The sequence below is a fragment of the Silurus meridionalis genome, chromosome 16, assembly GCF_014805685.1.
Source record: "Silurus meridionalis isolate SWU-2019-XX chromosome 16, ASM1480568v1, whole genome shotgun sequence".
Taxonomy (NCBI): Eukaryota; Metazoa; Chordata; class Actinopteri; order Siluriformes; family Siluridae; genus Silurus; species Silurus meridionalis.
In genome coordinates, this window is record NC_060899.1 from 9,168,790 (window position 1) to 9,186,516 (window position 17,727).

Sequence of the window (17,727 nt, forward strand, 5' to 3'; positions counted from 1 at the left end):
ATCATCCTTAATATTTGCAAATTGTTGATTATTGGTTGATCTGATGCCATTCACTCTCCTTCAGTTGTGACATTCAAGATTCATCTGCACAATTCATCCATTTCAAGCACATTTTTAAAAAAATATATAATTTTAGATGACAGATGATGACAACTGAACTGATGCTGAGATGTTTTGGGGGTTAAGACTATTTAGGTGAAACCAGTTTAATATATTTTCATCAACATGACATAAACAACTTATAATGTAGGAAACAGCAGACAATTGTACACAATTGATTAACAATTTGATCAAAGCAACAAGAAATGTTCTTATGATTAGCACAAATGAGTAAATGATGTGGAGATTGAACAAGTACTTTTGAGAATTTCATTTCTGATCTGAGAAACGTTTCAAAACAACTGAGAAAAACTGTAACCTCATTAGTTCATTGCATAAGTTTATGAAAGCAACAAAAAAAAACAGTTGTCATAATCTGTAAAATTTTAATTTCAATTTATTTTTGTAAATGTAACTTGAATTGATGAATTGTGCAGATGAATCCTGAATGTCACCAATGTAGGAGAGTGAACAGCATCAGATCAACTAATATTCAACTAGTTTTCTAAAACAGGTCAAAGGTGAATCTTGTAAACCTTCAACTTGTGAGCGTATACAGACAGAGCAAAACACAGAAATATAATTTCTGAAAAATGGATGAACAACCAGGACTGAACAAACACTTGTACAGTACAGTAAAAGTGTAAATCCTGTCCGGTCTCTTGCAATCAATATCCCCACATATAGTTATGTGTTGTGCTGCTGATATTTAGCAGCCATATAGAAGAAATTCAGCCTTGTGCATTTTCAGTCATTGTAAATCAAACCGCCATTTACTTTAGGAAATTATGAAACTGTCATATTGACAATCTGACTAAACATTTTGACTGTCTTGTTTGTTAAAAATAACAAAATGACTTGTTATTCTGATGGCAATGACGTTAATTGACACTAATACATACTTTGAGAGATGAACTATGGATTATTAGAAAAGTAAAGGCTGTTGTAAGTAATTCAATGTGTTGTGCTGTTTGTACAAATGTTTTTAAGAAATGCACTTTCATATTTAATATTAAGAATGATTAGAGAAATGCAACTGAGACAAATTACTATACACAGCACCCATTCAACCTCCTTCTGAAACACTTCTACGACCTTAGATTGTAAATCTACGGACATGGCAACACGGCCTCGTACCCTCCCGCCACACGTTACTCCTGACGTCACGCGCACCCAGGAAACGGCGGAAAGCTCGTTCCCGTGTAGCGCACTCCCGCGGCCCCAACACAACACCTATATATATATATATATATATATATATATATATATATATATATATATATATATATATATATATATATATATATATATATACACTAACCAGCAATGTGTAGTGCAATTATATGTAAGTAAGGATTTATAAGAAATCCATTCGTAATTCTGCCCCGTCTACAATATAAAGTATTACAGCAGGAATTTTAAAGACGGGTTTAGTGGTTTTTGCCTTTTAAATTACAGTGACACAACAATCCACGCGTTCAACCTAATGTTAATATAAATAATAAAAAGAATATAGTTTACATTTTTGTGATTTAAACGGAAATTAAATATCCAAATCGCGAACTAGGAGCGTCATCTTGTGGTAAATCTCCGAATACCAACGCTTGCCACACCCCCCAGTCCGACAGGTGGCGCCAGAGCTCTGCGTTCATAAACAAAAACACTCAAGTCATAAAAGCGGAAGTGGAATTTAGCAGCATGACAGACTCGACTGCTGACTGTAGTTAGCTGCACAGCTTTATCAACTGTCATTAGGTAATTTAAGGTATAATTTAGATGAAACGTTAGGTTAAAGATTAGATTAAAAACTATGCAGTCCAGAAAGCTTGACTGTTAAATGTAAATGTGTGAAGTTCCTATGGAATAAGACTGATTACTTAAATCAAACGCCACCAAAGCAAATAATTTTATTTAATACTATCAAATCTTGTTTCGCTTATATTTCTGTAATATCAATTGATTGCTACGATTTCGCTCTTTAGGTCTCTTAACAGTCATTTATGGACAGGGAACCTGACCCAGGAGAACAAGTGACAAGTGAAAACTCATGGCTGTCAGTGAGTCCTAGCGGTCTTTGGGAGGTACAGAGAAGATGGAAAGGGGAAAGAAAGAAAGGAGACGACACTCCTCTATTAGGGGCCATATGCAAACTCAGAGTGTGTCTCAAGAACCACAAAGAAGATCATGCCCAGCCTCTACATTCGGATGAAACTGAGCCGGGAGTCAGTGTCAGTTCTGTGCAGGTTCCAGAGTTTCCTCGCTCACAGGAGTCAGTCCTGCAGGTTCCACTGGACAGGTGGATAGTGCTGCGTGTGGGAGAGGGACAATGTGACATTATAGAAAGCTGTTTGGAAGGAATGAGGGCTGAAGAGACCTGTGAGGTAAGTGACAGATTGCAGCTTTGTCTCTTTCAGTGAATAGTTTTGGTTTCTCACCTGCTTACACATGCACATATTAACTGATTGGTTGGCATCCAATACGTCTCTGCTATTGCAGTAAAGCCAAAGCAGACAACTTTGAGAGTTTCTGAAGCTACTACAGGGTGGTGAAAAGTAACTAGGCAGTATTTAATGCCTGTAGAATGAAGGCGATCTTATTTCATGCAGGATGGTGCAACACAACTTTTTGCTATTACTGTGCATGCGTGGTTAGACCAGCATTTTCCAGGGCACAGGCTGGGATGAGCCGAACCTCATGAATAACCTCCAAGAAATCGCAAAGACAGAGGTGTACAGAACAAAACCTTGTACACTGGAGGGTTCTCAGTAATATCCCAAACAACTTCCTTCTGAAGACTGACTGTGCATTCCATTCCCGGCCGTTTAAGGAAACTAGTTGAAGCCACCTGTGCCTACATTGAAATTTAAAGATTTGCTTTCATTTTCCTATGTAATAAAGTACATATACAATTTGTTTCAATAAATGTATTACCGATTTTTAATTTCCAGTAACTTTTCACCCACCCTGTATTAACTGTATTTTTTTTATCATTTATATTCATTAGACACTATCTTGGTCAGGGTCAAAGTGGAGCTGGACCTCATGCCAGGAACACTGAGCCATATGGCAGAAAGTACACTTTAGATTTGCGATTCATGTTGCTCAGCAGACAGGTTGCTCTGTCTGCTGGGACAAGCATGTTTTGACTTTTAAGAAGAAATTGGAGAAACCAGGGGAAACCCACATAGACACAGGAGAACATAGGAAATTCCACACCAACAGGTTCGGTGCTTTAAAAATCCAGGTTACTGTGAGATGGTAAAGCTACCCTGCTGCATCATCATATTGTTTAAAACAAATTTAACTTGGATCACAATTTAATATGATTTAACAATGATTTTTATTATATTAAATTCAGTAGGGATATCTGAGTTTTACACATAATACTTAAATAAGACTTCAGCTTTTATTTTATTATGAATTACAATTGAAGAAAATAGCATATAAATATCAAAAGACCAATATTCCACTTAAAATATGTTACTTCATAAATCTAAATCTTTTTCCTTTAGTTCACAGTAAGGCCTCATCAACGGCATTTGAAAATGGCACCAAGTGACATTCATGCTGCCCAGTTAGAGAGGAAAGAAGAGGAGAGACAGCTGAAAAGTGAGTGTTTTTCCCTGCAGCTCCACTCATTCACTCCAGGAAAGGAGTCCTGGCAGATGATCCCAGCAGAGAAGTTGACCTGGGTGCTGTTTTATAAGCAGAGGGGCAGCCAGCGCTTCAGCACGGGAGACATCTGGGGAGCAATGCATTCGTACTGCTGTGCTGTTAAGCTGCTCATCACTTTAAAGGGACATACCAAAGGGAAAGATGGGGTTCTGAAGGTAGACGTAAGCAGAGCATGTGATAAGAAAAGTGACCTAGAAACTCAGTCAGTAAATAGAGATACAGAATCAAAAAGTACTTATATCCAAACTGAGGAGGAGTATAGGACTATGAAAGCAGAACTCCATTCTAATCTTTCTCTGTGTCAGCTCCGACTTGGCCAGCCAGCAAAAGCTAGGAACAGTAGCAACAAAGCCACTGCACTGGATCCGACGAACGTAAAAGCCTGGTATCGTCTTGGCCAAGCATGTCTGCAGTTGGAAGACTTCACAGAAGCACGGCAAGCTTTTGGCAAAGTCCTACAACTCCAACCAGGTTCTGCCTCTGCCCAAAATGCCTTGAAAAACGTAAATGCAAAAGCAAAAGAGTTTGACAATAAGCTTGGGCAAAGGCTAAGCAAAATGTTTACCTAGGGGTTTGCTGACAAAACAGTATGTGCACAAATGTAAATGTAGCATATTAAAACTATACAAAACTTAAAAAGAGCTCAAAAAGAAATGCAAAGCTCATCCAATGATCTGACAGTGTTTTAACGGAATATGTTCCCTGACAAGAGATACTGCTCTATGCATTGTGATTGTGTTATGTATGTATGCTGAACAACTACCAATAAAATTATTTATAAATGTGTTACATTGTTAATGTCTGTTTGTGTTGTGTCTAAATATTACAAAAATATAACAAAGTGAGCTGAAAGACCCGCTGCATAAACCACATTATTTCTCATTATTGAATCTGAATGGTCAATAATAATAATGTGGGAACTATGCAAATCTTTTGATTTTAAAGTAAATTTCACTTTTTAAATACTATTTGAATGACCACTACTACTAATAGCAATTACTATCAAGGTACATACTTTTATAATGCACAAATAATGTTTAGACAGTTGAGTATATAAAGTACAGGATTTTGTTGTGCTTCAATATTGAATGGTTGATATGACCATATAAAAATTGCTAGACTTTGCTTTTTATGAAGCAAAACTTACATATTAAGCATTTGTAGAAATTGATTTGCTTCGATGGTGTAATAAGTTTTTGTCAGTAGATGGAACTATTTGCTTAGTTGTGGCCTCGTCAGGCTCAGATATCGGAATGTTGGAACCATGTTGAAATGTTGGAATGTTTTGTAATGACAGCTTATCAGCGCCATCTTTTCTCAGCCAATATGGGAACTTTCTCCATCTTTGCTCAACCAGTGCCATTCTCTGGCGTTCCATCTTTCCACCTTTCCTTGGCCAATCACACGTCTTATTTTTATCTTTGGTCATCCAGTCGCAGTTAGGGAGTTTTTCTCTCTCCAGGTGTTTAACTTTACTCCGCGGTACATGGCTGACACAGAGTCAGATGAGCATTTATTTATTCAACTGTAATTTTAAGTACCTTATTTAGTATTATTTTATAATTTATATAGTTTTATAGTCCATATTGTATTGTACATTTTTATTGTTATTTATACTTAGAATTTGTATATTTCACTTTGTTCTTTATATATATATATATATATATATATATATATATATATATATATATATATATATATATATATATATATATATTTAATTGTTTTTATAAAATATATCTAAAGTCCATCACTGAGCATTTATATTGTAAACAATACTGCAGGCCTGTAAGGCAAATGAGCAGGCCTACATTTCTGGGGTGTGGGTGGGCTGAAATTTAAGCCTAATGCATATGCTGGCTCAATAGCTGTTAAGATTTAGAGATGGGCTAAAAGAGGTGGAACCAATAAAAAGGTTAAGCCTGACATGAAAGGTCTATTGGTGTGAAATGCAAATATCTCTTGGTTGGGAAAAAAATACCCTGAGAGGGTTATTTACCATGGCAACTAATGGTCAACACAGAAGTTTACGTCGGTCACATACATATGGAATTTGACATTTCCGGCCAGTATATTTCTGAGTATGTTCGAAAATCAGTGGAATTTACAGGAGTTTACTGGTCTGTATACAGCTCTTCTCATTCTCTGTCATTACACAGATGCGCAGCATAAATGAGGGAAACGAGAAGGAAAAGAAAGAAAAGGGAAAAAGCACTTTGGAGCATTTCTTGCATCATTCTTAATATTTGCAAACCAGTATGTGAATTTTCAAAACAATTTGTACAAACAGAACAAAACATTGGATTTCTTGCAATAGCCTGTACTTTTCTCAAAATCTTTGTTCATCTCTCAAAAGTATGTAATTGTGTCAAAATCTGACTTTCTTCTGTATAGTATATATGAATTTCAGCAGCACAAATTCATTTTTTGATTGCATATTTGATTTATATTGATTGCAAGAGACAGGAGTCACATTTTTACTCTGCTGTACAAGTGTTCGTTTGTTTCTTAGTTGTTCATCAATTTTCAGAATTTGTAATTCTGTGTTTTGCTCTGTCTGTATACTCTCTCCAATTGAAGGTTCACAATGTTCACAAGGTTCACACCGAGCAGATTAGTGGAGTCAGTGGTGATTGTGTGATTTAAATTGTTTACAGTGTGCAAATGTTTATATTGCAGTAGCACATACAGTAGCCTTTTAAGTAGTAAAGTCATGAGTTAGTGTTATGTTACTAGTATAAATGTAGTCAGTATTTCTTAGCTAAAAAAGACTAGGGTTAGGGTCCCAGAAAGGTCTAAAAAGTCAAACAAGGCTTTTAATGGGATGAAGAGTGGATGTTTCATCTGCGGTGATTTGCCAGCACAGGAGTTTGGCTCTCTGAAGCTGGAAACAGGACTGCTCCTTGTTAGAAGAAATGGTTTGGTCTGTTTCATGAGGTATGAACTGACAAAAATATATGAGAAAACATGCTTAAATATATTAAACATAACCTAGGTCTTTAAACGTACAAATTCCACGTTAACAACTAAAAGTAATACAAAAACTACGATTATAGAAGAAAAAAAACATGTACAAAGTTTTAACAATGTTTTAATAACAAATGGTCAAAATGCCGAAACCCGGGATCGAACCAGGGACCTTTAGATCTTCAGTCTAACGCTCTCCCAACTGAGCTATTTCGGCGGTATGTTTTTTTGTACACATTTCCCCAAAAGTAATTGTTGTAATTAACAAACCATACTTAAACGTTCAAACCCAGCCATATATTGAAATACTGTAGTCAAACCGCAAAAAATTCGCGGCTCGGAAATTTAGCGGGTTCTCATTTGGAGCCTAACTAACAGCAAGTTGCGGATTATCTTAATATTCGGGGGAATCCGCGGCGGGACGGAATGTTCGGGAACGTTAGGAATAGCATTTTAAAATGTGTTTTCACTAACAAGTTTCATAAAACATTTAAAAACACATTGTTGTATAAAAGTGACGTCTAGATGAATTCATTAAGGTACCATAGTTGGTGTGACACAGGCAGATGTAGAGGACAGGGGGGTGGGGCTTGTGGTGAAGACGGATGATCCGCTGTGGCGACCCCTAAAGGAAGAAGCAGAAAGAAGAAGAAGGAGAAGAAGAAGAAGCGGAAGAAGAAAGAGGGGCTGCAGGGGTGCATCCAAAATCCGCGGATTTTCGGAACTTGTTTTAGAAGATAACCATGTCGAGCTCAGGGGACCAGTGTAAATATTTAGCTCACATGCTCTAATTCTCTACACTATAATCCACTGTGCAGGATGAATAGCACATCTATTGCTCTGCATTTCGAAGTACAGTTAAACTGACCGTAAATGTTTATATAGCTAAGTATCAAAGCTAGAGCCAAGATGACTTTAAAAGCCAATTACCTTTTTAGTTGCTAAGTTTTGCATTAAAGTCATTTTGTATAAGAACTCAATAATAACTACAGGCTTGATAATGGCAAAACTCATAACAAGCCTCCTGACTTCAGAAACTGAAGCTGTGGTTAAATGTGGTTTAATCTGTATAGTTAAACATTCGTAACTCGCTACTCTTTAACACATTTTTATGTTATGCTGTAATGATTTTCTTTAATGCACTTTAGGCACACTTGCATACATAGTTTTAATAATAACTGATTATTGAAATAAAGGACTAACCTTTTCAGCCTTAATAATTAAGAATTAAAGACAATTAAATTGTTCATAATGAACAATTAAGGACACCATATCGCCACTGAAGTACAATGTAGGTGTAAATAATGTAAAAAATAATGTTTGTGACTTTCTTTTTTTTTTTTTACATTATTTAGACCTACATTGTACTTCAGTTGCCATATGTTGTCCTTAATTGTTAATTATATAATAAAGTTGCGGTTATTACTCTTTATCTAGAAAAAGAACATCTATGGCTGGTTTCTAGGATGTCATTAAAAGTATGCAATGGTGTATACACTGGTATATACAATCTGAATACATAAATGAGCAAATATAATAATTTTGTCTAATTTGATTAGGTTTTCTTTGTATTGTTTTAGGACTTTAGGAAATCTGATTATGTTTCAGGTCATATTTACGCAAAATTCTATAAAATTTGAAAAGTTTCACAAACTTTCAAGCTCCATTGTACCTTTAGTACAGTGTTTCTGTCATGATTATTACTATATTTAGAAATATATAGGGGTTGTTAATTTATTAGAACCATCAATACAGGTAATCTCATAAAAGCAAAGAAATGATTGAACATTTTGTGTGGTTGTGTATACCTACATATATTGTGGTATGAATATAACATAAAATAACCACAAACAGCAGTTATATTCAAAATGTCACCTAGAACAGTGCACAGAAATTTATCCCCCCACCAGTTTCATCCTTTTATTATTCTCTTTCCAGGAACATCCATCCTTTTATTTATTTTTTCGTTTGGGAGATGTTTTGTCTGCCATGTCTTGGGTGCAACTCAACTGGAACCACGAGTCCATAATAAGAATAAAAGGAATCACAATCCATAGAACATTCATAAAGACAAAATAGAACCAGAAATAGATAGGGTGTCCATACTGGCTGTGCATATACCCATCTCTGTGTTCAGTAAAGAAATAGAGCACTGCTCCATACAATTGACCTATAGACAGAGAAGATAACTGTTAATTAGGGGCTGACATATGCATACTAACAAAGCATTTAACTTAACATCAACTTTTAGATTATACAGGGCAAAGGTCTAGGTATTCAAAGTTATTATCAGCCATTATGACTTATCTGCTTATCTTATCCTGCATATGTATGAAATATCAGTGCTTCTAATACTGTCAGTTTAGGGAGTTAATGTGCAGTGTTACAAATGTTTGTTGGGAACGATTTTCTTATTTCATGATCTTTCCCACAGCTGATATAAAAAGTTGTAATATACTTGATTACATACTATTATAATTACAAACCATCATCATCCTTTTTTTACTCTATTGTTCTATTGTTTGGGTAAACATTTCCAACAATGTATCTTTAGATTTGAAAAGATGCTTGCTATGGGTGAAAACTGTATCAGATTCCCAATCGAAATCGAAACTAATTTAATGAATTACCTACTAATATAAAGAAATACAGTATAAAGACATATGGCTTTACTGATGAATATGTGTAAGAAAACATCTCACCTAGAGACACAATTAGCTGCAGTACAAATCTGTAGGAATGATTATACAAGAATGCCACAACAATCCACAGGCTAAAAGGTCCCCACAGACACGCAGTCACTGTTTCCATGCAAACAGTGAAATTATCTGCTCTAGAAAAAGATATACAAAGAAGGGTGAGAAAAAGTTGCCCCTGGGACAGAATGAATTACATAAAGTCCCAAGTTATTCTCACAACTTACATGACATATCTACTGTCGCCTTTGGAATATTCCTTCCCTGTGGAAGAAAAAGAAAATGTAATATTGACAGGTAATGCAATATCACCTGTGCACACAAACCAGTGACATGAAATTTCTTTATGTACATATAGTACTTGCAAATTCATATACAATAACTTAAAGGAATAGAGTGAAATATGTCTTAGAAAAAAGTTTTTTTCCACTCCACAGTAACAACACAAACATAACTGGGTTTTTTTATCTTTTATCATACACTTCGACAATGCAACTGATTCTTTATTAATGGTTTCTGTAATAAGTAATCTTAAAGCCTAAACTATCACTAAAACGGATGGCATTTATGCCTGACGTAAATGGCGAGAAAATAGTGTAATAAAACAAGTATGCAGTAAAAAAAGAAAATAAATATTACTATAATGAATCAAGCCATTATTTTTTCTTTGTAATCACCACATGTACAAGCATTCAGATGTAAATTATGTGTGTCCTATTAGTCTATTCACTGAACTGACAATCACTAGTCTAGTTGCAATTAGCCAGACATGTCAATTTGAAGGTCCCCGGGCCAATTCTGGCCTGAGAAAATATCATATTTCTATTATAACTGGCTTAAGTTTGACTCTGTGGGCGACTGCACAGTTTCTACGCTTCAGCTCCACCTACAGGTGCTTGAACGACTTGCATGTTTGGAAGTACATACAGTATCTGAATGAGGAAACTTTTCTCCATAATGAAGATGAACTAAAGAAAAAACATATTAAAAAAAAAAACATATCTCACTGATGCACACCACTCTATCCTGAGAATTACCCTAAACTTTAATGAACTGACAGACTAGAAATAATACCAAGCATTTTGCTCAGGCAAATAAGCATAACTCTAACATATTTTCTAGTCAACTACAGGAGTTCTTTGGTTCTGACCTACCTACGCTAGACATTTTGATTTACAGTTTGTATAATTAATTTAATCTAAGTTTTAAGGAGATTTTAAACTGCTTGTGCACAAGGCATTTATGGCTTTATTAAACACTCACAAAGTTGAGAAAGGAAGCTCTGGTCTCCTGGAATGACGGTGTAGTAGAGAGAGAACCAACCCTCGATGACACCATGGATGAAGCCACACACGGTAAACCAGCACAGTGCTAACCTTCTCCATGTGCTCAGTCTTCCTCTTCCAACGCTCTTTCCTGTCAAAGTCCAGGCTAACAACATCAGCAGTCCTGACACTGAGAACAGGAAAGTAACGATCTCCAACATGGAGCGCTCATTTTCAGTGTAGTTCGGGATAAACAGGTCTCTGGGCCAGTACGGGTGACTTATAGGCTCAGTTGCCATCTTTGACATCTACAAAAAGACAAGGTTTTTAATAAACTTACTGCAACAGCAAGTGCACATCAGTCAAATGGACACCAAAAATAAGGTTGTAAAAAGGGTCAAATACACTGGGAAAAAATATTGAGCCAGCATTGATATGCAGCTGCATATAGAAATCACACATGTAAGTGCAGCATTAAGATCATTATGCATATTTTGAAATACATGCATGCATTTATATGCACAATTATTTTATTTTGCATGTACATAAATGCTTTTTTGAAAGTCGGTCTGATCGTTTTACTTACCTTAAATTACAAAAAGAAAGATCGGACAAAGAAACTGCACTTAAAACTATTGAAATGACAAACGGCATTAAGAATATGTCCATAGACAGCCAGACGAAACGTAGACGAAATTTAAATGTCATAAATTACAGCAAACCTAAATAAACATATCGCGCCACAAAAGTTACATCCCACTACAACACGCCTTGACCAATAAACAATCACGCTGTGTAGCCAGACCGCCTGGAGAAGCGCTTTCGCCATTTTTACTGGACGGTGGCACTCGAAACACGAGTGACGTCATTCACAAGAAGACACCGGATTGGCTATAAGTCTCATAGGCAAGGCCACGAGGAAGTGAATGAACCTTTACCTTCACCAGATTGTAGTAAAAGTATGCTATTGTTGTAAACAAAATAATCCGTGTTGGTTTCGTGGTTTACTCTAATGTTAAATACTTAATCTCACCTGCATTTGCTTTCCTCTCCTCAGAAGAAGTCAGATTCTAAATTGAACTAAAATGTCTGTGTGGGAAGCTTTTTATAGCTTAGACCATTTACTTTTATCGTGCTCACATGAGCTTCAGTGATTGTGCACCAAATAAACGGTTTCGTGTTTGTTAATAACGTCCAAGTGAGCTGTCAAAGAAATCAACTCCATTTCCTGGAGAGTGCACAGCTCAGACTGGGCATCATTCCTACCATAAATCTAGCCTGTTCTTTGTAATCACCAGGTGTGTTAATTTTCAAAATGCAGATAATGTGTGTTCCCTAACAAGATGTGACAAGTTGGTTAAAACCTTACATTAAAAAAAAAAAAAAAAAAATGTCAGGCCTCTTGTCTCTGCCGTGACCCGGATTCGAACCGGGGTTGCTGCGGCCACAACGCAGAGTACTAACCACTATACGATCACGGCAAGCTACCGAGGCACGGGCAAAGAACCTGAAAAATCCCTTAAAGAGCATACCACGATGCCATTCGCGACGCTTTTTTTCCTGATTTAATTAATTTTAACCCTGCCTCCGCATATTATCCTCAGTACAATAGAATCAACTTATTGTAGAAGGCTTGGTAAGCAGACACTTAAACAGTGTTAAAATAGCAGACACTTCAAACAGAATATGCATGTTACTCGCCCGTTTAGCTAAAATAAATGTATATATGTATAAGCACTTTCGACATAATTCTGCGAACAAACTATTATTATTTTAGTTTGTTTTTACTTAGTCGTATTATATTCACTCGTTATAAGGACCGTATGATCTACGCTTAATAAGTCCCATATGGTCTAGCGGTTAGGATTCCTGGTTTTCACCCAGGCGGCCCGGGTTCGACTCCCGGTATGGGAATGGTAATTTTTGTTTTTGTTAACAATTCAATTAAAAAAGCTATTTGCAATAGTTTTATGTAAAACATATTTGTAACATGCGGTGGTACTCATTAAAGAACAAATGTAAGTTCAAGTTTCACTTTAACATGTAGCAAACCTTTCACTGATTTTCAGCTTTAGTTTAAACCGTTGAAAGTACAGATAAACGGAAATAACAATTAGACATGGTTAGGTTGCTCGGTATGGTTTATCTACATTATAATGTATATTGCATGGTTTCACTTAAAATGCTCTGAAAAACCAATCTGTAAATAAAAAAAACAGGGACCGGAAATGTCATTATTTGCTGTCAGCTGACTCTTTCTGTCACATGACCTGTCATGGCGACGCCATGAATGGAGAAAATACAGCAACGCATGCAATGAGGACACGCAACTAATGATCCTGTTTAACTGTGTTTTTAGTTTTTTCTGTTTTACTGCACGAAGTCGACCTTCAGTACCTGTGATATATTGGATCCAAGTCACACGTGTAGAAATGGGTCTGGATCCAGCCTCTCTACGCTTAGACGAGCAGTTACTTCATTTTATGGATCAGCTTGAGATTCTAGAGGAGAAACGACAAAAACTTAACATGCTCATAGAAGAGGTAATAAGTTGTAACTGTGATCGTCTGCGTATTTGTCGAATACTGTTACCTTGATCGGATGTATACTACCTGTCTACCTGTATCAAGTCTAATTTGTCTTTTCACAGGGATGGTTCAACATTTCCAAGGCTCGGTACTCGATGGGAAACAAGCAGGTCTCAGCCCTGCAGTATGCCAGCGAGATGGAGCCACTTGTACTTGTCCATGCCAGGTGTTTTTTTTAATGCATATTTCTGTAGTGTACTTTATTGATAGGTAAATATATACATTTGCCATGTAATTTTCTTTTCTTACAAAGAAACGTAAAATATAAGATAATTTGACAGTGCAAGCTAATTGCTTTACAACCACTTCTTTTACATTATATGCACACCTACTTATCTTTGTAGTATTTTGCAGTATTGGCCCTTGACTTCTTATTTGTGTTCCACTGAAATGCAGCCTATCTGAAAAGGGTGAAGCTGCATTCAGATGCAAGCGAATTAATGACAAAGCAGAAGAACTAAAACAGAGTGATACAGTAGAGACCATAGGACCAACAGAAGGAGGTAGGGTTGAAATGGAAATAATGTTTTAGCTGTTAAATGGATTGCACCACAATATTATGATGACAAAAATGAATGAAATGTAAAGTAATTGATTTTTTTAAACAAAGCACAATTATTTGCAGGCCTCAGAAGACGAGTAAACATTACCAAGACAGACATTAAGGAAGAAAAAGACACTTCCAGAGACCAATGTGAGAAGGAAACTCAATTTAATTCAAAAAGTGAGAAATCTTCAATTAAGCAAGATCCTCTGAAATGGTTTGGGATTCTTGTCCCACAAAACCTTAAGCAAGCTCAGGCAGCATTTAAAGAAGGTAAGCATAAAAGCTTTTTTTTTTCTTTTTTGCTTAATGTGCTGTTCTTACTCATACATTCAGGTTTTCTAAGCTTGGCTTTGAAAACCTGAAGAGAAAAATTAGGAAGTTATGCAATTACATAATCAGTGCAACTGTCTATCCATATATAATAGTAGGGATGCAACAACTAATCGAAAAAAATCTATAATAATTAATAATTCAATTTGTTGTCATCGAATGCCATTATTGATTAGTTGGGCTGCTTAAGTTATGGGTTAGCGCGACGGTAAGAGAACACAGCCGCTTGCGAAACGGCCCAGAGTACAGGTCAACTGGTAGCAGGAAAAGGGTGTGTGCCAAGTCATCCAAGACATGGGAGCATATTCTATTAAACACAACTAAGAACTTACAAGTTATGCAAAGCAGAGATTTTGTGGGATGGAAGTACCACAGTGATGCACGAGCACATGAAAAGAAAACACTGGTGCCATAGATTATGCCAAAACATCAGCACAGTAAGCAAAAACTATATACTCCTCATCATGTGAAAATGGTGTAGTTTAATGAAGTGCTATTGTGTAAACTGTTTGTTTGCTAACATAGGGGCAGATGCACTGAATCTGTTCTGTCATGACTCACGAGCATAAGGTTGCACAATCAGCTCGCTCACAACATACACACGCAATCAGAAATATTCAACCCCCTCACCTCAATAGACAATACAGTGATGTTGATGAAAGATAATGAAAATAAATGAAAAAAAAAAAAAACTTGTGAAATAAAACAATATTTATTGATACATATTTGAGTTATTTTGACAACAGAAGTTGACTTAACTTTGAAGTTCAAATGAAAAAAAGTCTTGTAACACATGAGCATGTGCAGTATTATTCAACCCCCAGCTTCAGTACCTTGTGGAGCGCCCTTTAGTTTTTATAACTTCTAACAAGCGTTTTCGATAAGTGCTGACAAGCTTCTTACACTTCTCGATTGGAATCTTTGCCTCTAACTCAGTGATGTTTGACGGCTTCCATGCTGCAACTGCTTTCTTTAAATCCCACCAAAGATTTTCAATTGGATTTAAATCTGGTGACTGAGAAGGCCACTTCAGGACACTCCAGCCTCCTTTCCCCAACCAAGCTTTGGTTGATTTGGAGGTGTGCTTGGGATCATTGTTTTGCTGGAAGATCAATAATCACCAAGGTTTAATTTGTCAACAGAAGGCTTTACGTTCTTCTTCAAAATGACCTGGTATTTCTGGGAATCCATGATGCCAGGTACACAATCAAGATTGCTAGTTCCTGCTGCAGAAAAACAGCCCCACATCATTATTGACCCACCTCCGTGCTTGACTGTGGGGATGGTATTCTTCTGGTCATGAGCCTGACCTTTTGCACGCCAGACATACCGCTGGTCCATATGTCCAAAAAGTTCCAGTTTGGTTTCATCAGTCCATAGAACTGTCTCCCAGAACTCTGTAGTTTTATCCAAATTCCTCCTGGCATATTCTAGTCGACTCCTGATGTTCCTTGATGTCAAGAGTGGAGTGCATCTTGGGGTCCGGCCATGAAGTCCTTGATTATTCAGTGCACATCTTATAGTTGCCACAGAAGCACTTGTACCAGCCTTCATCATGTCATCCTGTAGCTTTCTTGCAGTCACACAGGGGTTTTTCTTAGCTATCCTTACTTTGTTAATCGCCCTTGATTAAATTGTGAGCTTTCTTTCACGGCCAGGCAGGTTTGCAGCTGTTCCATAAGTTTTAAACTTCCTTATAATGCTCCCAATTGTGTCTATCACTAAACTCATTAAGAAGCCATCCAAAGCAGAATCCTGCACTTTGGAAAGATTTTTATTTATAAATCCTTAAAACTCTTTAGGGGTTTTATATTTCTGATTGCAAGTGTAGTGATGGATTCAATTAAAACAGTGCCAACAAAAGCAAAATCTAAAAGCAGCAAATAACAGCAGCAGTAAACTATTGAATGTTTTAACTAAAATATTTTATACATGGGGTATATCTGGTAGAAGAATGCTAATTATGGAGCAGCCAGGAAGGAGGAAAATGGAAAGATCAAAGAGGAGGTTTATGGATGTTGTGAGGGAAGACATGCAGGTAGTTGGTTTGAAAGAGGCAGATGTAGAGGACAGGGTAGAATGGAGACGGATGATCCACTGTGGTGACCCCTTATGGGACCAGCCAAAAGAAGAAGAATGCATTTATACACAAATTCATATTTTACCCTGTTTTTTTAATCAAGCTTGTTACCTTGCTGTGTTTCTACATCCTATTCTCTTTTTATAGCATTTGTCTACTACAACAGTAACTTAGATGTTTTCAAACATGATTTACCATGGCGTTACTGCGTTCAAATGCTTGTTTTCAATGATTCTATATTTCATTTATGCATACATCATTTGATTATTATACAACATTAAATTGATTATATATTCTGGATGCTTATATCTTCACAACTGAACAAAATGTATTTTATATTTTTAAACAAAAATTGTCAAAACAATGTTGTATTACATTTTACATAGACTTTTTTTTAAAGCAGGGTTGTCCATCAACTTGCCATGTGCAAAATACAATACAAATGTTGATTTACACAAATTTCTTCATCTTTTATACTCAAATGCTGTTGGTATTTTTAGTTTATTTTTGTTTTATTAAAACAAAAAAGAAACAACCCAGCATGAGTAAATTTGGTCAAAGAAGAAATCACCCCATAAACTCAACAAGCAGCCACTATAAGCTGTCAAGACATGTTCAAGTTATCTATAACATACTTTGTTTTTAAATAGTGTTTAGTAGTAAACCTCTGGAAAAAAAGGTTTTTGTGGTCCCTAGTAAAATTGTTAGTTACTTACCGTTTTCATTTAATCTTTGCAGTCATTACTCTATCAGCTGAGATTTCAACCATGCAGAGTGCAATTGTGAAAACTAGATTGGAGATGAAGACCCAGATGAAGGACAAAGAGAAGATTGTCTCTGAATTAAAAGAATAACACTTCACTCAGTTATCCTCCCTAAGTTATTTGTTTCTCAGATGTTGAACTGTCTCTTTTGATGTGTATGACAATGTGATTCTTAATGAAATAAACAATCAAACCTGTAATATGCTTTTAAATGTGATGATAAACTAATGTGTGTTTACTTAGCCACCTTCCTGTTATTCAGCTACAGGAGTACAGTGTACATTAAAATTTATTCAGACTTTTTCAAACTCTTATTTTGCCCTGTGTTAAATTGTAAAATTTTGTAAAACTTTTGGATATTTGTGTGTTGAAAATCTGACAATTGAGTGTTGAAGATTCTGGACAAAAATTGTATTAATCATCACTCTTCTACTTCTGCTTCTTCTTTTTCTTATTCTTCTTCTCCTCATTATTATTAGTAGTGCTTGCAAAGCACTACTCTTACAATGCTGTGGCTTATTATTATTAGTCCCGCAGTTTTTGTCCCAGCACCACGGGTGATACCTCAACACCTTACAGTTCTGTTTAACTCTCCGTGCTCCATAAAATATCAACAATAAACTGTTCTCAACGAAAACAGCCAGTGATAAAGTTCCACTTGCTAATAATATAATTGCAATTGAAAACTGTATCTGACTTGTATTTTTCATAAATCC

General features: G+C 36.1%; 3 protein-coding genes and 3 non-coding genes across 9 annotated transcripts in view; 3 read left to right on the forward strand and 3 right to left on the reverse strand.

Annotated features, from left to right (window-relative positions):
* Nucleotides 1–4,560, forward strand: part of fkbpl (FKBP prolyl isomerase like) — a 5,402-nt gene extending 842 nt beyond the window's left edge. Inside the window, exons 1-3 of one of the 3 annotated variants that reach the window (XM_046869678.1) lie at nt 1,729–1,854; nt 2,082–2,480; nt 3,612–4,560. In XM_046869678.1, the coding sequence (XP_046725634.1) occupies nt 2,100–2,480; nt 3,612–4,343 (1,113 nt within the window). In that variant the 5' untranslated portion in view covers nt 1,729–1,854; nt 2,082–2,099 and the 3' untranslated portion in view covers nt 4,344–4,560. Of the gene's footprint in view, nt 1–1,728; nt 1,865–2,081; nt 2,481–3,611 lie in introns of those variants that run through there. The other 2 variants (XM_046869680.1, XM_046869677.1) reach the window with 2 other exon arrangements.
* A 2,325-nt stretch (nt 4,561–6,885) lies between these two features.
* On the reverse strand, nt 6,886–6,958 carry trnaf-gaa. Its single transcript has one exon. It is a non-coding gene; the product is annotated as a tRNA-Phe (tRNA).
* Nucleotides 6,959–8,461: 1,503 nt separating this feature from the next.
* LOC124399069 (EBP cholestenol delta-isomerase) lies at nt 8,462–11,957 on the reverse strand. 2 transcript variants are annotated; one of them, XM_046869762.1, is made up of 5 exons: nt 11,736–11,957; nt 10,701–11,010; nt 9,665–9,701; nt 9,444–9,574; nt 8,462–8,911 (listed from the first exon to the last, which is right to left on the reverse strand). In XM_046869762.1, exons 1-5 carry the CDS (start codon nt 11,739–11,741, stop codon nt 8,694–8,696), a joined length of 702 nt encoding a protein of 233 aa, XP_046725718.1. In that variant the 5' UTR covers nt 11,742–11,957; the 3' UTR covers nt 8,462–8,693. The 2 variants fall into 2 exon arrangements, with proteins under 2 accessions (XP_046725718.1, XP_046725719.1); XM_046869763.1 differs by lacking the exon at nt 11,736–11,957 and adding an exon at nt 11,289–11,473.
* Nucleotides 11,958–12,111: 154 nt separating this feature from the next.
* On the reverse strand, nt 12,112–12,183 carry trnah-gug. Its single transcript has one exon. It is a non-coding gene; the product is annotated as a tRNA-His (tRNA).
* A 361-nt stretch (nt 12,184–12,544) lies between these two features.
* Nucleotides 12,545–12,616, forward strand: trnae-uuc. The gene has a single exon. It is a non-coding gene; the product is annotated as a tRNA-Glu (tRNA).
* Nucleotides 12,617–12,962: 346 nt separating this feature from the next.
* ccdc115 (coiled-coil domain containing 115) lies at nt 12,963–17,319 on the forward strand. Its single transcript, XM_046869667.1, has 5 exons — nt 12,963–13,245; nt 13,353–13,456; nt 13,687–13,793; nt 13,916–14,107; nt 16,986–17,319. Exons 1-5 carry the CDS (start codon nt 13,036–13,038, stop codon nt 17,099–17,101), a joined length of 729 nt encoding a protein of 242 aa, XP_046725623.1. The 5' UTR covers nt 12,963–13,035; the 3' UTR covers nt 17,102–17,319.
* Nucleotides 17,320–17,727: the final 408 nt, after the last annotated feature.